At 34.6% G+C, this 21,659-nt stretch overlaps 2 protein-coding genes across 2 annotated transcripts in view; one reads left to right on the top strand and one right to left on the bottom strand.

Annotated features, from left to right (window-relative positions):
* LOC111381117 (zinc finger MYM-type protein 1-like) overlaps positions 1-803 on the bottom strand; it is a 3,024-nt gene extending 2,221 nt beyond the window's left edge. The window contains exons 1-2 of the mRNA XM_023004845.1: positions 592-803; positions 350-508 (exon numbers count right to left, since the gene is read on the bottom strand). Of these exons, the coding sequence (XP_022860613.1) occupies positions 350-508; positions 592-803 (371 nt within the window). The remainder of the gene's footprint in view (positions 1-349; positions 509-591) is intronic.
* Positions 804-6,295: 5,492 nt separating this feature from the next.
* On the top strand, positions 6,296-15,287 carry LOC111381115 (ankyrin repeat-containing protein ITN1-like). Its single transcript, XM_023004843.1, has 6 exons — positions 6,296-6,479; positions 6,581-7,070; positions 7,659-7,766; positions 13,668-13,715; positions 13,801-14,243; positions 14,475-15,287. Exons 2-6 carry the CDS (start codon positions 6,632-6,634, stop codon positions 15,063-15,065), a joined length of 1,629 nt encoding a protein of 542 aa, XP_022860611.1. The 5' UTR covers positions 6,296-6,479; positions 6,581-6,631; the 3' UTR covers positions 15,066-15,287.
* The last annotated feature ends 6,372 nt before the right edge of the window (positions 15,288-21,659 follow it).

The following is a 21,659-nucleotide window of genomic DNA, read 5'->3' as shown; positions in this document are numbered from 1 at the left end:
TGGGTGGTGGCAATTTGGGGAAAAATCTGGGAACCTTGAATCTTCAATTTGGTCACTCCGTCTACGCCTTTGAACTCTGCTTTGAGTTGTCAATTGTAATTGTAAAAATCTGGGTATATTGGAGTGGAGCAGGCAGGTCATTTGGGCATCTTTAATTGGGCCGGATTTAAAAAATAAATAAAAATGAAGCCCAACAGCCCAACAGGCAACACCCAAGCGGCCAAGCCAGTGAAGCCACTGAACGTCTGGAATTCTGAAGGGAAAAAAAAAAAAACTGATTTTCCGACGGTCGGCGTGACGGTTCCGGTGAAGCCAGCTAGGGCGGCCGCCCTAGCTGGCCATAAGCTACATCCGTCCTTGATTCTGGCCTACATATTTCTTAACATATCCTAAAAGAGACATTTTTTTGGTCTCATTATTGAGATTATATATAGGATACATCGACAAACAGCTCAATGATATAACTAGACTTGGTATATTTGCATCAAGCAAAGAACTTTGAAGAATTCTAAAATTCAGGGTTTCAATAACGTAGGAAGTTTATATGCATGCATTCTCACTTGTTTATAACTTCCATACTATCATCTATACATATTCATTAGAAACTCAAGTATAAATGGATGCGACTCCTCATGAAAAAAAGAAACGTTCCGTGATTGAAGATTCAAAATTTTGATTTCCCGAAGAGCTGTCTGATCAAGCAGACAAAATGAATTTGCCTTACTGCTTTGTTCAGTTTCTGCTGCCTCAACTATCATATGTACCAAATCCGATTTTTCTTTCAACATTTTCAATAATTCCATCAGGTACTAGTCTTTCTGGGAGTTAATTCAATTATCTAATTGTCCATATGAGGCGCACACGACTAATTGACGATCATTTGGCAGGGAATTAATGGTCGCCGAGGATTACTTTACAATAATTTTTCACTTAAAAAGTAATAGAAAAGTAAGTTATCTATTTTGTACTGTCATTCATATAAATTACAAATGTAAAAACTTGCCCTTCAATTTCGATAATTAAAAGAAAGAGCTTTGGGGCCCGTAGCACAGGCGACAGTGAACGAAGTGACAAAGGTAATAAATTCATATTTAAAACATAGCAAAGTTGGTTGGATAGAGTTATTTCAGAATTAAGCTAAAATGACATAAAATGGGTTACAGAAGCCATGCCAGCATCTCAGATGCGTGGAGCACCTATGTATAAAAAATTCAAAAAAAAAAAGGGCCAGGCCCCTGTGAGTGATTGAGGTTGTCAAAGCGCGTTATCTTTATTTCAGATTCTGTCTGCTTCTATAAATTATTAACTCAAGTCGATAAACACCTTTTATTGAACGGGGGCCGCAGGATGTGGGGTCGGGGGGATGGGGTGGGAATGTTTTTCCGTGAAATGTTGCATTCAGTCCAAAGTTTGATTTTAAATTAATAAGCCTCTGTTTGGTTTCTGCTTTAGTCACTAGATTATAAGTTGATAGGAATAAGTAATGGATAAGTGAATTGTAATTATGAGTTCTATAAAGCTACAGTTTAGTTGTTAAAAAATGTAATTTTAATAGATTTTCATAAAAGTTGATGAAATTGCGGTTAGAAAATTGATAAAATTGTTGATCTAATGAAATATGTGATTGAAAATAAATTTTAAAAGATGAAGGCAAAAAGGGAGCAAAATGTATGGTGAAAACTATTATTTGACATTAAAAAGTAACTTTTTCATAACTAAAAAGGAAACCAAACATATGCTAAGTCAATATTGCTTTTAGTCTTTTTTGTGTGGATACAATTAAGTATTTTAGGCCACTTAAACTTTTGCGGCGTCTTAGCCTAGTTTAACTAATGTCCACGAACAATCAAATCACTTTTTGTTCACAAATTTCATGAAATTCATAAGTACTATCTATTTATTTACTACTTTTTTTTACTATTTATAATCACTTCCCAAAAAAACTTTAATGTAAGCAAAAACTATTAATGTTAGTTACAGGTTTGGACAAAAAAATCGAAAAATCGATCAAACCAATCAAATCGAACCAACTCAAGTCAATTTAAGTTCGTTTGCCATGAATCATTGGTTTGATTTGGTTTTCTTTTAAATAAAACTATAGTGGGTTGATTCTATTATGGCTTGAAGTTTCAAACCGTTAGTCAATTGAACCAACCTAACCAACTTACATTTTTTTTTTAAGAAAAATAAAAATCAAAAGATAAACCTTAATCTCAATACTATATCTCAATTCTTTTCAGTCTATGAAGTTGCCGGTAAATAATAGCACCCAAAATTTTATTTTACAAGCTCATTATATTATATTTAGCATTTTTTCTTGCTCAGGCAATCATACTACGTCATACATAAAATGCAACAAATAAGTTTTTTGTTGATCCGTTTTTGTTAATTTAATTTTATTTGTCAGCCAATAATTCTTGTATTTTAAAATTATTTGGTTATTTTAGTTCTTGTAATTTAAGTGGACACAAAACTCAGACAATTATTTTTAAAAATTAATTCAATTTGAACTAAAAGTCCAAACCGACTAACAGAATCAAATTCAATTTGGCTTGCTTCAATTTGAGAGTTAGATTTAGCAATTTCTAAATTTCGAATTGGCAATTTTTTGATTCAAATTTATGAGTTAATTTATATGTAATTAATGTCAAAATGGGAGTCATTGAGTTGTAATCATAGACAAAATAGTTTGGGGTTGGTAAAGTCCAAAAAGAAGTCAAAGAAATTCAAGAAGAAGATCAAGAAACTAACTTCAAGAAGTAGATCAAGATTTGGGGAGCTTAGTTTGTGCTCTAGTGTCCAAAATAGGAGCACCGACGCTCGACCTCCGAGCACCTAGCGCTCGAGCAGTGTGTCAACTGCTCGCTAGAAGCGAGGTATTTTGCTCGAGCACAGTTCGACGATACAGAATCATGTTTTGATCTTAACGTTGATTTTCAATCCTATTTCACCACAAAACACTTCCCATTATAAATATACATATCATATTTCATTCCAATGAGTATTGAATCATTATTTCATACTAGAGAACATCTTTTGTAGATTCTAAATATATTCCAAAGTTCTATTGATTCAACCCCAAGATCAATTCATTATAATTCACTCCAAAAATCTTATTTTATTAGTTGAGCCACAATCCTCTATATTCAACTCAAAAATCAAAACACAAAAAATTTGAAGATCAAACACAAAAAATCATTACCTTCACCTATAAGCCTTCAGAGTTTTGTAGTAGGAGAAAAGGCACTTCGAATTCCAATACTATGAAACGAGTTCGTTCTTGGTGATCCACACGGAGAGAAAATTAGTCTAGAGTTACTGGAAATTAGGGAAGCCAGTAGCCGTTGGCTCAGCCTCGTAAAAGCCCAAGCTAGCCCGTTGGAACCGAGTAGAGGCTCGGGTCAAGCCTTATTTTCAAGTGTTGGCCTGAACTCAAGTCGACTCGTGTCATGAATTTCATTTGGCTTTAGAAAATGCAGGCACGACTTCTTTTAAAAATAAAGGCTGTTATGATCTTCATTTTTAAAGGCAATTGCAATAGTTAATACTAAAAAAATTAAAATTAAAAAAAAAAAAAAGAGCCAGTTCAGCTTGGCTCGAAAAGCCCGAGCTGAACCACATTTAGCTCGGCTTGGGCCAAAAAAGCTCTATTATTTTTTACTCAAGTTGCACCTGAGCAGCAAACTTAGGCTCCGCTCGACTTATTTACATTCCTACTAGGAAGTGTGGTCGCACAATTGAATGAGTTTCTTTGTAATTTACACATGAGGTAGCTAGAGTCAGTTAATGTTTAGTTGTGTGTGGACTAATTATAAATTAACTTCTTTAGTGGATTATATTAGCAAGTTTGTTCAGAGGTTTTTGATCCTGAGAAGGGTTTTCCTCCATGATCATAAATGGTGTTATTTACTTTACTGCATTTGATCTATATGTTTATGTAATTGTTCAAATTTAGTGTTAATTTAATTAATTACCTTAATCATCTAGAGACAATAAAAGTGACGTTTTGTTTGTTATTGTGTTAATTACATATTTGGATCTAAATATTTATTAACATATCCTAAAAGATAGATTTTTTTCGTCTCATTTTGAGATTATATAGGATACATTGACAAAGAAGCTCAATGATGTAACAAGAATTGGTATATTTGCATCAAAGAAAGATTAGAACTCTTAAAAGGAACTATGGACAACTTTGAAGAATTCTAAAGTTTAGGGTTTCAATAATGTAAGAAGTTTATATGCACGCATTCTCACTTGTTTATAACTTCGATACTATCATCTATATATACTCATTAGAAACTCAAGTACGAATGGATGTAATTCCTCATGAAAAAAATCACCCTTCCGTCGTTGAAGATTAAAAATTTTGATTTCCCGAAGAGCTATCTGATCAAGCATTTCTGCTTGCTCAAATATCACAAGTACCAAATCCCATTTTTCTTTCAACATTTTCAATCTTGCTGCGACTTAACTCAATTATCTAATTGTCCATATGAGGCGCACACGACAAATTGACGATCATTTGGCAGGTAATTAATGGTCACCGAGGATTACTTTAAAGTATTTTTCACTTAAAAGGTAAACGAGAAGTAAGTTATCTAATTTATATTTGCAGAAAAAGTTACATAAGGGTAACTTCACCATTTTTTTTTTTTTTTAAAGTTAGAAATACACCATAATTCTTTTTTCAATACTTAAAATTTTGAAATGCAACAGAATAATGCAGAACTCCAATTTCTCTTAATCTTATATCACATAATCTTATTCCCTAATCAAATAAAGAAAACGAAGGCGCCCTACATGTAATTATTTATTAGTTAAGCCAATTAACAATTCATTGGAAGCATGAGCAACTAGAAGTTGAGCTCACTTTCTATTTTTTTCTTTCATATAAATCATAAACGTAAAAAAAAAAAAAAAATGTTCTTTATTTTCGGTAATTAAGCTCTTGTTTGAGCTCCATTCTTTTGATAAGATTGAATTTTTGAATAGTATATAAGGATAAATTTTGAATTTGCGTGAAATATTATTTTATTGAAAAATATGTAATTGAAATGATGTCAAAATATTATTTAAAAATGTATTTTTGTTTTTAAAGAATGAAGATCAAACATGAGCTAAATGAAAGAGCTTTGATGGCTGACATAGTGATATTCGAATTTTTGAATAGTATATTGATGAGAAATGTGTAGCTAAAAAATAAAAAAAAATTTGAATTCGTGTGTATTGAAGGATGTGTGATTAAAATGATATCAAAATACTATTGCTAAATGAAAGAGCTTTGATGGCTGATGTAGCGATATTCGATAAAACGCCGCAAAGTTGGTTGGACAGTTTTCAATTTCAGTATTCCCTACATTATCGTTATTTCAGATTTTGTCTGCTTCAGTAACTCATTGACTCAAGTCAATAACCACGTTTTCTGAAAAGGTGACACGTTTTTTCATGAAATGTCGCATTCAATCCAAAGTTTGATTTAAAGTAATAAGCCTCTGTTTTGTTTCCGCTTTAGTCACTAAACTATAAGTTGATAGAAATAAGTGAATAGTAATTATGAATTCAATAAAGTTACTGCTTGATTTTGTTAAAAATTATATTTTTAATAGATTTTGAAGTATTTGATGAAATATGTGGCCGAAATGTTGATAAAATTATGCATCTAATGAAATATGTGATTGAAAATAAATTTTAAAAAAATTTAAGGCCATAAAGGAGAAAAAAGCATGGTGAAATCCATTAATTGACATTAAAAGGTAAATTTTTACTAACTAAAAAGGAACCCAAACGTATGCTAAGTCAATAATACTTTTGAGTCATTTTCGTGTGAATACATTGTTAAGTAGTTTTGATATTAATTATACATAAAATGATAACTAAGTATTTTAGGCCACTTGACCTTGTGTGGCGTCTTATCCTAGTTTGGCTAATGAATATAAACATTCACACTACTTTTTATTGACAAATTTCGTGGGATTCATAAGTACTATCTTTTTATTTACCACTCATTTTTTTTATTTATAAACATTTCCAAATAAGCTTTTAATCTTACACTTTAATAATTAAATTTTTTTAATGATACTTAAGTCAAAATCAATAATTAATTTTAATCACACATTTTATGGGATTCACAACTTTTCATTCACAAATTTTATCAATTTTATCAAAATCTACTAAAATCCCCACAAAACAGAGGCACCATAATAAAAGTACACTTTAAAGGATCAAATTAAATAAAATAAAGTTAGAGGACTAAATAAAACTTGGCTTGAGTCAGAATGATCTACAGTGTTTAACTGGACCAGAAATTATAGAAAAATCTTAAGTCAGTGAACAAGATCTAAAGCTGGCCCCACAATGGAGGAACCTGAGTATAAAACATAAGGTTTTGTGGAGTGTGTGTTGTGCTAAAATTGCAGTTGGGAGATCAGTTGTGAAGATGATGGAGCTGCCCACGTCGCGATTCCAGGATAGAAACGGTGAGTGATGGGAATTGTTGAGTTCCATGTGTGCTGATAATTGGTATTTACTTTTGCTTGTAATGAGAATGAAGATTTATGTAAGCATCCATGTTCCGCAGTTTTGGATGGACCAAGCGACCGGTTACAAGAAGTGAATGACGCATTAGTTCATGGCAAATGGAATGTTGTTCGGAGATTCGTCAATTGTTATAAGGAAGAAGCATTCAGATTCAGGCCTGAATTTGGAGATACAGCACTCTCCGTGGCCATTAAGAGAGGACGGGTATTTCTTTATCTCGAAGCTGGTTGAATTGACGCCGCCAGGCTTACTGACTCAGACGGATAACTCCGGCGATACTGCTCTTCATGCGGCGGCAGAGCTTGGAAATGTCAAAACAGCTGACCTGCTCGTGAACAAAAAACAAGAATTGCTGAGTTTTTCCAACAACAAAGGATTGTTACCAATTCAAGTTGCTGCAAATCGAGATCATAGAGAGATGACTTCCTACTTGTTAAGTTTCGGCATGAGAGATGAAATTTATTATAATCTACTCAAAGGTGCAGCTGGTCTGAATGTTTTGCGATCTTTAATAAATGCAAGATATTTTGGTGAGTACTTAAAGTTATATTGCTCAAGAAAGATCTATATAGATACACTTGGTTGGATAACATCCCACCAGACATGGCGCTGGCGGGAACGAAAAACACGAGATAGAAACTCGCTGGAAAGATAAAAATACAAAGGAGGAGAATATTTTATAAACTGGGAGAACGACAAAATAAATATTTTTATTCTCACTTTCACAACTTCTCCCTAGAAAGTTCAACGTAAACTTCTACTTTCTCAGTTTCTCTCGCCTTATTTTCTTCCCTATACACTGACAATCTCTTTGAACATACAATGCCAGTAGATTTCACTGCCTGTGCAGGAGTGCCACCCTCCTTGACAGACTCTTCAATTCTTTTCTCTGCTGGTTATTGCATTGATTTCTAACAACTTCAATTTCTTTGGCATGGTTAGTTCGTTAAATACAATATTTTATATCAATCGTCCTCTAATTCTTTGGTATGTTTAACTTTGACCCTTAATTTTAATGGAACATATTAGCTTCGCAAACAAAACGTTACTAAAATAATCTTGAAATCCTTCTGGGATAAAAATTGTTTAAACTGATAGTGTTCTTGCTGAAATTGTAGATTTGGCTCTCGATTTGATTAAATTCAACCCAAAATCAATCGAACACCTACGATTTACGTTGGAGCTGATGGCTGACGACACTTCTGCTTTCCGAAGTGGAACATATTGTTAGTCTCCCTTACACACACTTATTCATTATCAAGTATCATTGTTAGTGTACTATTTTTATTCACTAAACTAGTGTTGTATCATTCGACATTTTGAGTACTTTTTAATTACAGCCATTGGGTTTAACCTGGAGATTCCACAAACTCCGATTTGGTCGTGATCCATAGATGGTATCTCATCCTTCTTGCCACTTATTAGAGTATAAACATAAATACTATCAGATTGATCTACAACATGACCACACCAAGATAGAACATAATCATCCAATAAAATAGATCTCCTCTCTTTGAGGGTGTGTGATGTGGACTTCTAGAGGAGGCTCTTGAGTTTGAGCATAATATTTATAATAAATTTATGTGAGACTCAGCAATAAATAGATTATTTCCAAGCCCTTTAATATTTATGTTGGCATGAGTCATTAAAATCACAAGAAAATAGAAACCTTAGCTGTATGCTTGTATCAAATCCCTTAATTCAAGGATCCACCATGAGTTCAGCCGTGTATAGTGTATAGGCTAAGAATAGGTCTTGAAATAATTCCTTCTTGTATCTCTATATTCTGTAAACATTTCAAAGGAAAATATATGACAATTTATAAGAAAATTCACTCTATGACATGGTATCAGAGCATGGTCTTGGGCTTCCTGTGAACTGACAGAGAAAGGGAACCCAAACAACTTGGAATCCATGGCTGACTCCACTGATTTGGTACAGCCACCAAACACCTCCATTGATTCAATTCTTGACAACCTTACGACCAAAATGACAAAGGTCCAGACCACATCACAATTGTTGATCACCGATTCCCCTATTGTACCGATTAGCATTAAGTTGGATGGATCCAATTATGCTATATGGTCCCAGGTGGCTGAGACGTACATCTCAGGCAAGGACAAACTAGGATATATTAATGGAGACTTTCCTCAACCTTTTGAAATAGATCCGACATTTCGTAAATGGCGTACCAAGAATGTGATAGGGAAAGGATGGCTAATAAACTCAATGGACCCGTCTCTGGTTGTGAATTTCATCCGCTTCCCAACGGCCAAATAGCTTTGGGACTCCATTGCTACTACATATTTTGATGGAACTGATACTTCACAAGTTTATGACCTCTAGCATAGGGTAACTCGGATGTGGCAGGGAGGAGGATCAATTGAAAAATACTACAACGATTTACAAGGGCTGTGGCGTGAGATAGACTTTCGACGTCCTAATCCCATGGAGTGTGCAACAGATATACAAAAATACAATTCCTTACTACAGGAGGAAAGAGTCTACATTTTCCTAGATGGATTAGATGATCGACTCGATAACATTCAAAGCGATGTACTCCAACTGAAACCATTTCCCACAATCGAGCAGGCTTACACACACGTTCGAAGGGAGGACACTCGCTAGGTTGTGATGACATCTGGGACAAAGATTATAACCAGCGGTGCTGTTATGGCCACTAAAAGCTCGAAACTTGGCCAACAACCAAAGTTGGTGACTGGGAAACACAACTCATTTTCCAAGTTGAAGGGTCCATCCGATGGAGAAAAATGTACACACTATGGAAATACCAAACACACTCGCAATACCTGTTTCAAGTTGCATGGGTATCCCGAGTGGAGGCATCAGCTGCAAGCTAGGAAAAAAAGAGACACCACAACACTTGAGGAAGGCACTGCAAAGCTGCTGTAGTCACAGTTGGGTCTCAACTCTCGCTTATCCCTTTGACTGATTCTTCCACTTCTGTGGACCAAGGTAATCGTGGACAAGTTTTTTGTAGTTCCAATTCATCGGATGCGGGTGCCTGGATTATAGACTCGGGGGCTATAGATCACATGACTTTTGACCTCAAGGACTTCTCACATACAACTCAACCACGGCAGACCTGCATTGCTAATGCAAATGGAGTTGCATATCCAGTCACAGGGGCTGGAAAAGTGCCATTATCACCCTCACTCTCCTTATCCCATACTCTCCTTGTCCCTTCATTATCAAATAAATTAATATCTGTAAGTCAAGCAACTGAGGAACTCAATTGTGTAGTATTGATCTATCCTACCTTTTGTCTTCTCCAGGATGTTCTCAACAAGGAGATTATTGGGCGTGGTACTAAGAGGAGGGGTTATATTACTTAGATGATTTTAGTCGAGGAACAACACATCACGTGCATCATCTGATCAGTAGCAAAGAACGGAAATATAGTTGTGGCATCGTCGCTTGGGGCATCCATCATTCGGTTACTTGAAGCACTTATTTTCGAATTTATTCTTACATTTACATAAAGTTGAGTTTAAATGTGATACTTGCATTTTGGCTAAGAGCCATAGAATTTCCTACCCTGCAAATCTGAATAAAAGTACTGTTCCCTTTGCTTTAATACATTATGATGTTTGGGGACCCTCCCCGAGAATTACTCTATTTGGTCATCGTTGGTTTGTAATTTTTGTGGATGACTGCACTCGAATGACGTGGCTTTACCCTATGAAGACCAAAGATGAGGTGTTTCCAATATTTCAGGCTTTTCATGCAATGATTCGAAACCAATTTTCTGCCAAGATTCAAATTCTTCGGTCAGATAATGGAGGGGAGTTTGCCAATCACCGTTTCCAAGCATACTTCAAGCAGCATGGTTTCCTCCATGAAACCTCATGTTCTCAGACCCCACAACAGAATGGCATCGCCAAACAAAAAATCACCATATCCTGGAGACAACCCGTGCTCTTCTTCTCTGCACACACGTTCCAACACGCCAATGGGGTAGTGTCATGGCTGTAGCTGTATACCTACTCAACCGCATGCCCTCCGAAGTCTTACACTTTAAAAATCCCTTGCAAGTGCTCTCCTCTCATGTTTCTTTACCTACTGTGTTGATGCTCTTGGTTGTGTGGTCTTTGTTCACCTCCACAAAAACCAACGTACCAAGCTTGATCCATGTGATGTCAGATGTTTGTTTTTGGGCTACGGGGTACATAAAAAGGGCTACATATGCTTTGACCCTATTACTAACAAAACATATACCACAATGGATGCCACCTTTCTTGAATCCGAACCATTCTTTTCTCCCATGGTACCCAATTCAGATCTTCAGGGGGAGTCTATGGATGAAGAGCTGAATTGGTTAATGGCAGCTCCTGCTACCGATGACAAGAGACTAATGGGAGAGCATGAAACTGAAGTTGAAGGAACCAGAAATAATGAAACTACAAAGCTGCAGGATTTGAACATAGCTGAAGTTGAGAGTGAAGAAGTTCCTGTTCATGGAAAGTCTATAAACGAAGAAAGTCAAGATCCTCTTCCCTCGATAGTACCCGACTCTCCTATTGAGAACAATCCTGAGGTAAGCTCTCCTACTACACCTCCATATGCTGTTAACTCGAATGCTCCCGTGGAATATGTGTTGCCTTTCAGGCAAAATTGAGGAAAGCCACATAACAGATACTCCCCTGATGAAAAAGAGAGACGGTCTAAATACCCCATTGCAAATTATATGTCCACTCAACATCCATCTGAGCCCATTAAGATTTTCACAGAGACATTATCCTCCTGTCACATTCCAAATAGTGTGGAGGAAGCCTTAGGTGATCCTAAGTGGGCTCAAGCCATACAAGAGGAATTGGAAGCTTTACAGAAAAAGAATATGTGGAGGTTGATACCATTACCTGAAGACAATGGGGTGCAAATGGGTATTTTCAATTAAATACAAAGCTAATGGATCCATTGGCCGATACAAGGCAAGGTTGGTGGCGAAGGGGTTTACACAGACATACGGTATAGATTACACGGAGACTTTCTCACCCGTAGCCAAACTAAATACTGTTAGAGATTTACTATCTCTTGCACCGATTTTAGATTGGCCATTGCTTTAGCTAGACGTAAAGAATGCCTTTCTCCATGGCAATCTTGAAGAAGAAGTCTATATGGATATCCCTCCATGCTATACATCCTCTTCTGGAACCAAGGTTGTATGAAAGTCGGAACGGGCATTATATGAATTGAAACAATCACCTCGGGCATGGTTCGAGCGATTTAGCTTGGCTATGAGAAGGTATGGCTTTGATCAAAGTAATGCGGATCACACTCTCTTCCTAAAGCATCGGTAAGGGAAGGTAGCGGCTCTAATTGTTTACATAGATGACATAATTATTACGGGGAAGATGTCGAAGAAATTTCCAGACTACAAGAGCAATTGTCAGGTGAGTTCGAAATGAAGAATCTGGGTGGACTTAAGTATTTTTTGGGAATAGAGGTGGCAAGGTTACGAAGAGGCATTTTCTTGTCTCAACGAAAGTACGTGCTGGACCTACTGTCGGAGGTGGGGCTCCTAGAGTGCAAGCCAGTAGACACTCCCATAGCTCAAAATCACAAATTCACAGAGTACACAGACCAAATGCCTACAGATAAAGGATGGTACCAAAGATTGGTGGGAAAGCTTATTTATTTGTCACATACTCGCCCTGATATTGCCTATGTCGTAAGTGTTGTGAGCCAATTTATGCATAATCCGAGTGAAGAGCATATGGATGCGGTGATCCGAATGCTTCGCCACTTGAAATCCTCACCAAGAAAGGGGTTGATGTTCTCTAAGAATAATCACTTGAATATTGAAAGGTACACAGACGTGGATTGGGCAGGGAATGTTTTGGACAGAAAATCCACTTTAGGCTACTTTACATTTGTGGGAGGGAATTTAGTTACGTGGAAAAGTAAAAAGCAAAAGGTGGTGGCTCTGTCCAGCGCTGAAACCGAGTTTAGAGGCATGGCAAAAGGGTTGTGTGAACTACTATGGCTTAGAAGGTTACTAATGGAGATTGGCTTTGGTCCTAGCATGGAGATGAACTCGTTTTGTGACAATAAAGCTGCCATTGATATCTCACAAAATCCTGTCCAGCATGATCGAACAAAGCACGTGGAGATAGACAGGCATTTCATTAAGCAGAATCTTGAGGAGAAGATTATTCGATTTCCTTTTGTCAAGTCGGAAGACCGCAGATATACTCACAAAGGCAATTTCTAACAAGAACTTTAATGACTCCCTTGACAAATTGGGCATTAGAGACATTTATGCACCAACTTGAGGGGGAGTGTTGGCGTGAGTCATTAAAATCACAAGCAAATAGAAACCTTAGCTGTATGCTTGTATCAAATCCCTTAATTCAAGGATCCACCATGAGTTCAGCCATGTATAGTGTATAGGCTAAGAATAGGTCTTGAAATAATTCCTTCTTGTATCTATATATTCTGTAAATGTTTCAAAGGAAAATATATGACAATTTATAAGAAAATTTACTCTAGGACAATTTATGCCTTTTTCAATGTTTTAAACGTGTTCTTCATAAACGATGGAAGTGATGTGTGAACTGATGAGAACCTTGTATATCAAATGTTGTAGTGATTTACAGGGTTTGCGCAATTTTTCATTTAACATAAGAGAAGAAGAAAAAGCTGCATTCTTTTTTTTAATTGTTCGTTTTTTTTTTTTTTGGTTCTACAATGAACAATTAAAAAAAAAAATCAGAGGATTTATTTATTTATTTATTTTTTATTCGTCAAAACTATCTACAAAAAGAATTAAATGGAAAAACTTCACCCTTGTCGAGTAATAGTGAATGGTCAAATGGTTCAACCAATGTATATTAATGCTAATTGGGATGCCAAATAGTGTGCAAAATGAGGGCATGACCAAATACCAAATTCTTCTCCTAAACTGCATAGGTGCTCCAAGAATCAATTTTCAAGAGGAAAGTACTTACAATTACCTTAATAGATATTCAGCATAGCAATCCTAGTATATATTCCACTGCAAAATTTCCGAGGCACGTTTCAAGTTCCAATACTAATAATCAGTCCATGTTTAGCAAGAGTTTACTTTTCAAAGTCTGAAAGCTTGGTTTGCTTTTCTTTTGCAGCGTGCCCAGAGACACCAGGAAGACTATGGAAAATGCTTGAAGTTCTAGGTAAGAAATATGCTCTGGCAATCAATTAACATACAAAGAAATAGATTATTTAGGTGTGAACTAATGTGATTTCTTGCAACCTCAGTACAACCTATGAAGAGAATTCGTCAGAAAAAATTGAAGCATTATCAAGCACTTCAGCTAGTCAAATTCATATGCTCACATGTTAAAAATTTGGGAAATGAGTCAAATGACGTAGCTTCCTCAATATTTAAGGGGCCATTTCTTTTAGCGGCACAGAATGGAGTAGAAGAGATTGTCGCTGAAATTCTAGATTCTTTTCCTGCCTCGATAGATTTTACAGATGAAGAAGAGAAGCATTCAGTATTTCATCTTGCTGTAATATACCGTCGTGAAAAGGTTCTTAAGGTTCTTCTAGAGAAGAATGTTGGAAGGGATAAGATGTTCTTAACTGATCGTCGGAATAACAATATATTGCATTTGGCGGGATACAGACCCGCTATAGACTTACCGGATCATAATCGTGGAGCGATTTTTCAAATGCAGCATGAACTCAAGTGGTTTAAGGTAATTATATTCTTAGTTTTCTCATTTTTAAGCTCCGGCTGGAAAGAATTGCTTTTTAATGGGTCCACTTACAATTTGAAAGCAGTAAAATTCAGATAAAACGGAGATTTTTAGATTTTTTTTTCTTTTCATTTTTTTTTTTTTTTTTTGGGAACATTTCCGGTCTTCATCCAGAAAATGCATTCACCTAGAATCATTGATCTGCGATCAATTATTTTCTGTTTGATGCAGAAAGTGGAGAGTCTTTTAACGCCTAAAGAAATTAAATCAAAGAATCGTGAGAAGAAGACACCACTGGCTATCTTCAATGAACAGCATGCTAAATTGGCTGCAAGCGAAATACAATGGACTACAGGAATGGCTTCTGCATGCTCAGTTGTAGCATCACTCATTGTTACAGTGGCATTTGCTGCTGCAATCACCGTTCCTGGAGGGAACGACAGTGATGGCCTCCCCATTCTCTCTAACCAGATGCCCTTCTTAGTCTTTGCCATTTCAGATTCTCTTGCACTTGTCTCATCTGTTACTAGTGTTCTATCCTTCTTATCCATTTTTACATCCCGCTATGGGTTTAATGATTTTCTTAATACCTTGCCCAACAGATTGGTAGTCGGCCTAGTTTCCTTGTTCTTCTCCGTAACATATCTAATGTTTGCCTTTAGTTCTACTGTCTTTCTTGTGTTTGCTAAGAAGAATCCTCTGATTCTCATACCAATAATCACTATTGCTTCTGTACCAGTCATTTTCTTTATCAAACTGCAGCTTCCTCCCCTCCTCAATATGGTCAACTCCACCTACGGTCCAAGCATTTTTGGTCAGTAGATATTTCGCTGCAAATTAGCACTTAATTAAGATATTTAAATCTATTTTGAGTGTAAGTCTGGGTGAATAAATATCAGTTGTTTTAATTTAGTTGTGTAGTTTGATGAGTCTGTTTGGAGTTTGACTGTGTCAATTTGAATTCTGTATTTTCCTTTCTTCTGGCATTGTATGACTGTTGTACAATATTTTCAGATCGATGAAATAAAATTATTTCTCAGTATTCATCTTCTCTACATCTCTGCAGTAGCCATATCAGTAATGCACCTTTTTATGTTCCATTTCCAAACAAAGCCAAGAAGGCAATGCTTTTAAGAAAAAGATAAAAAAGAAATCAAATTGTGAAAACAGAATTACAAATATAAATTCTCGAAGAACTTGCAAATGTCCTTGCAGAATTAACAGAAAATGATATTTTAACTACCCTGGTATGAGTTCATAAATATTTTTTGACAACTCGTTTCCAAATTTAATCCTATGTCAATGTCTTTGTGTATGTATCCAAAAGCATCACCTACATAACAAATGTCCCGAAAAAATACTTAGAGGTAAATAAATAAATTTTAAATTAAATCCCTTTTTTGTTAATCAAAGTTAATAAAGAAGTCACTTGGGACAATTTGTAAAGCTTTTGTTAAAAAGATGGTCAAACTTCATTTTTAACTATACATTTCATTAGACTCATAATTTGTTTTTCTTCTCTGTCATTACACATTTGATAAGACCCACCAATTTTTATCAACTTTTAACAACAATACGCAAGCTATTATTTTGATACAAACTGAATTACTTTAAAAAATAGTCAATCAAAGTTAATATGTTATACAAACAATCACGACCTATCTCATAAGCATATTCAGTGTACCAGAATCTCTATGCACCAACATTAAATCTCGAACGATGCTGGCTCAACCAATGGAAGACGTAAAATAACTTGAATTAAATGGGATCGCATGTGACTTCAAAAAGGATTGGGTAGTCTGGTGTTACGAGACAGTGGTCCATTCAATCAAGCATTAGGGGTGAAAGCAAGTTTGGAACTTAGCCTCCGTTTAGCCCGCATTCTCCTTCTCATTCTTTTTCTCATTCTTATTTTCAACCACACAATCTTCCATAAAATAATATTACACGCAAATAAAAAACTTTTAATTCTTTTTCAGCCACACATTTTTCAAAAAAATATCATTCCACCCATTAAAATTTGGAAAGAATAGGGACCAAACGGGAAATTAATCTGCAACAACAACTCACTAGTTGTCTGTGTTGGAATTAATGGTTTAGTATATACGTTTTATGTTGGATATATGGTTTACATGCCAGGAGATGGAGAAGAATTGAATAACAATATGAAGAAACAAAAAGGAACAACAATAGAAATTGAATGGAGATTCAAACACGTGATCGTTGTTCTTAAACGATATTTGCCACCTATCGGATTGAACTTGATGCTTAAAGGACTCTTGGCAAATGGTTTAAAAGACTTATCAAGCCTTGAAAAGGATTAACAACTAAACATTTAGTAAAATCCTTCAAAACTTAAGAACACAAAGAAGAAATTGAATATGATAGAGAGAAAGCTTTGATTATTTTGTCGAATGAAGATTTTTTTTATCACAAGTGATTTTCAAATGTTTCTACATTATTTGTATTGATCATCAATCTCCTATTTATAGGCATCAATCAGTGCAACACGAAATGGTGCCAAAACACACGAAAGGCCACTAGAAATTCAAACAAATACGGTTCTTAACGGATATTGAAATGTTCTATGCAGGTGCATAGAACAAACCTATGCGGCCGCATAGATCATTTAATGGCCTTGCAAATCACCATGTGACCGCAAGACTTTCTGGCGTATGCAGTCGCATAGGCCAACATTTCGACCTCCAATTCTATTTTTCATTCCACACACTTTTATTGATTTTGAATAACAATTTCAACAATCTTTCACTTGTTCAATATTCAATAAAATCTCATATTCAAAATATACAATACTTATGTATAAGGATTAGATATCTTTCGATTTTATTCTAACCATAGTGTAATTCAAACAGAGTAAAGTCGAAATTAAAGGTAACGTTGAAGCTTTGAACCAGTTATTCCATGTGACAATACCGATAAGAATACATACACACAAGTATCACGCAATCTCAAGTTCTTCAATCTCCCTTTGCACTAATATGACCTTGTGCTCATCCTTTTCAACAACCTTTTAAGAGAGAAACTCTAACTCTCTATTGAGGTGACATCACCTTGAAATTTATTTATACGAAATTTTTTCAGTATCTTTGTTATTTTTTAGAGATACTTGTACTTAATACTAAACTTCTTTAAGAGCTTATATCTCAATTCTCATTTCAATAAAAACCAAAACTATTCCATTACAATAGGGTTATCGCAAATTTTATAATGCTAAAACTATCCACATATCGAATGACTTGCTGTTACCTTTTGAACCTAGAATTACTTGTTTAGTATTGACAGGTATGGTTGCCATCATTGATGGACCTTTTAGTTCAAGAGTTTCAACCACATCCTACTTGAAGTAGGCGTTGCTAAATCTCTATTTAGAGTTTTAGTTAAAAGGACTAGCTAAGTTCTCGATTGACTTAACGTAATTTAGGAAAATTATTCCATTCTTAATTAATTTCCTCATACTGTCATGTCTTAGACTCATATGTCTAGACTTTATGTTATATACCTCGTTATATGCTTTTGCTAGTGTGGCTTGACTATCACACATAAGTATTGAAGATGTGTTCTTTGGTCCCAAGGTGTCTCATAAAGTAGATCCTTAAGCCACTCAACTTCTTTCCCAGTTTCTGATAATACTACAAATTCAGATTTCATTATTAAGTTTTGTCAATTTTGTATCCACAAGTGTAATGATCGTATCAAGTAATAAAGTGGACCTAAGCGTCTCGATTGTCGTTTTCACAATGACCATACTTTAGCACTTAATTTAATTTTTCTTAACAATATTCAATGAAAGCAGATAAAAAATTTGTATTGTTTGATTTTTAATCCAAATACCTCAAAACAAGTAGATGTACACACGATTGGTTTAGAAATCTAACAATGAACAGATGTTGGGGTAGAATAATTTCATCCATTTTGAGACCCTTTACATCTTTTATTTAAGATTCTTGTTCTTTATTTGTTTGTGTTGATTTTATTATGAGTTTAATTCATTAAATTACTTGATTACTTATTTGATGATTTTATGAATCTTTTACAAATCAAGAGGTGAGTTTAGGATTTAAACCATATAGTAAAATCTAGTAAATTGGTACGACGTGTAGAAATATCTGTACTAATTATTGTGGTCATAATTAAATTTTTAAACCAAAGAACTCGTTTAACTAAACTTGATTCACATAGAGATATGCAATTGAGTTAGCTAAATATAGGCTTAATGAGAACTCGAGAGGGTAAATTGAATACAATAGGCAATTGCTCTTCTATCATTCTTTATGAGTTTTAAACTTAGATCAAGAGAGGTACTAAATTCTTTTGTGTTCAAATGTTTGCACTTATTTATCATATTCTCGATATAATGTGATTGACTTAAATGGTAACCCCCATTGGTAACTTTGATACCTAAAATAATATCCACTTGTCCAAGATCCTTCATTTTGAATATGGAAGATGGAAACTTTTTAGTTTTTTCTATTCCATTCATGTGATTACTCATAATCAACATGTTATCAGCATATAAGAAAATAAATATAACATGATTATCACATAATTTGGAGTACAAATATTTATCTACACTATTATGCTTGAAACCAAATGAAGCAATAGCTAAGTCAAAATTTTCATGCCATTTTTTAGATATTTGTTTTAAACCTTATAATGATTTTACAAATTTGCACACCTATGTTCATTTTCAAATAGAGCAAACCCTTCGGTTTGTTCCATATAAGCCTCCTCATCGAGATGTCCATTCAAGAATGTCATCTTGACATCCATTTGATTAACATGTAAGTTATATATGGAAGCCAATGCGAATAATATCTTAATTGATGTTATTCTAGCCACCGATGTATAACTTTCAAAAGAGTCTAGTCTTTTCCTTTGTCGATAACCTTTGGCTACTAGTCTAGCCTTAAAGGTGTTGAGAGAGTCATCAACATTATACTTTCTTCTAAACATCCATTTACATTCAATAGGTTGGAATTCTGGTGGTAAATCAACAAATTTTCATGTATCATTTGACATAATTGAATCTATTTCATCGTTAATTGCAACTTTTCAAAGAGACGCTATCACAAGAAGCCATAGCTAAATTTTGGAATCGATTTCTACTTGCAGAACAAAATGAGTTGTTCTTACAACATTCTTTTCATTTCTATCTACTAAGTAAAGAGAAGTAAATCGAGAGTCAATTTCATTTGGTCCCAAAGATTTCTTAAGTCGAGTTCTTTTGCTTCTTCGAGGTTTACTAAATTGATGAACATCTCTAGAAGATGTTTCATCATGTATCCCTCTAGAGCTTGAGATCTTTTCAAGAGTTTCCCTTAATTTATTATTCGAAGACAGTAAATTCTTAAAGAACTCTACATCGTTGGATTCAATAATCACATTGGTCTCCAAATTTAATAGTCGATATGATTTACAATTACTAACATATCCAACACAATCACATTTGATGCCTCTTGGACCCAACTTGGTCCTATTAGGGTTTGTGTTTTTACAATAAATGAGACATCCTACACTTTGAAGTATCCAACATTAGATTTTCTTCCTTTTCATAATTCATAAGGAGAAACCTTTGTAAATTTTGAAGGAATCATAATTAGTATTTTACATGCACTCAACAATGCTTCACCCTGTAAATTAAATGGTAACTTAGCATAAGTTCACATGTCATTTATCATTTCAACTAAAGTTCTATTTTTTCTTTCAGTCAAACCATTTTCTTCGGGTATCCTAGGTCTAGAACATCAATGAATTATGCCTTCTTGTTCACAAAACAAACTAAAATAACTAGAAAAATATTTTTCTCTTCTATTACTTCTTAGAGTTTTTATTTTTTTAATTAAATGACTTTCAACTTCATTCTTATATGTTTTAAGCCTATGAAAGGCTTCACGTTTATGTTTCATTAAGTAAACATAGTTATATTTAGAGCAATCATCTATAAAGGTAATAAAATGCCTATTTTCACATCTAGTTAACATACCATTTAATTTACAAATATCAATATGAATTAATTCTAAAATACTAGAAGTCATATTTGCACTTTGATAAGGCTTCTTAGTCATCTTAGATTCTACGCATATTTTACATTTAAATAAATCATTTTCACTATATGATATTAAGTTATATTTTAACATTCTTTTTATGGTACTCTTACCTTTGTGACCCAATCTAGCATGTCATAAAGTAAATTAATTAATAATATGAGCAAAATCAACTTTATTATCAATCATCTTGTCAAGGTACAAAATTTAACCATTCATTCACAAGAATAACAATTTTTAACAAATTTTACATTTAGGAATAGTACAAATTTACTGGACTCATTAACACTTGTTATGCATAATTTTCCTAAGAGATTATGGCTAAGTAAGCTCCTATTCATATTGGGCACATGTAGCCTATTTGTCTAGGTAAAGATCTTGCCGGAAGTGAAGATGATCTCTACATTTCCTCTTCCAACCACCTTGGAGTGGACTTTGTTACCTATTTGAATATATTGATCTCCATCCACTTCATAATATGTTTTCAACAAGGAGTTGTCACATGATACATGTACAGTTGCACATGTATTATACCACTATCTAGGAACTTTTCCTTTGATTGCATTAATCTCGCTTATGATGGCCACAATATTGTCTTCTTTGATTGAGTTCACTTTTTCCTTCGAAGTTGTTTTGTTTTTGGTGTCAACTTTCCTTTGCAGATTTGGACTTCTTCTTAAACTTGTTAAAATTCCTTGAAGGCTTTCTCTTGTCGAATTTTTTAGAAGGTCCGATCTTCTCCACAACATTTGCCTTGAAAGTGTTCTCATAAGAATGGTCATTCTTATCTCTCACCCTTGACTTTTCCTTAATACGAAGATGTTTCTAAAATTGTTCCAAAGAGTAATCTTCGGAATTATGCATGATTTTCTTTTGATATCCTTCCCAAGTTTCTGAGAGTTTTGCTATAATTACTCCCATTTGAAAAGTTTTCGAGAACTCAATTTTGACCTTCTTCAACTTATTGACAAGAACTTGCAACTCATGAATTTGGAGAAGAAGGGGAATATTTTCAAGAATTTTGAAATCAAAATATCTTGAGATTAGGAATTTTTGGTATCTTCGTCCACTTTGTATTTACTTTCCAAAGTGTTCCATATTTGAAGATGTGTTGGTATATAGATCATACAACCAATCGAATAGAGCGTTGAGAATGGTTGCAGCATATAAATTCATCTTCTTGATGTTTTTGTCTTTTGGCTCTTACGGCAATGGTTTCTCCATTTGTTGGTTCTGGTAGCAGTGCCAATTTCAGATCAAGAATGTAAAATATTATCAACGCCATGAGTAGGAACTTCAACTTGTTTTGCATCTTGTCAAGTTTTTTCCGTGAAAACGGTCCAAACAAACG

This window comes from Olea europaea, unplaced genomic scaffold (genome assembly GCF_002742605.1).
Source record: "Olea europaea var. sylvestris unplaced genomic scaffold, O_europaea_v1 scaffold2258, whole genome shotgun sequence".
Lineage (NCBI taxonomy): Eukaryota > Viridiplantae > Streptophyta > Magnoliopsida > Lamiales > Oleaceae > Olea > Olea europaea.
Note: the sequence above shows the minus strand (reverse complement) of the source record. Positions and strands in the feature narration are given on the sequence as shown.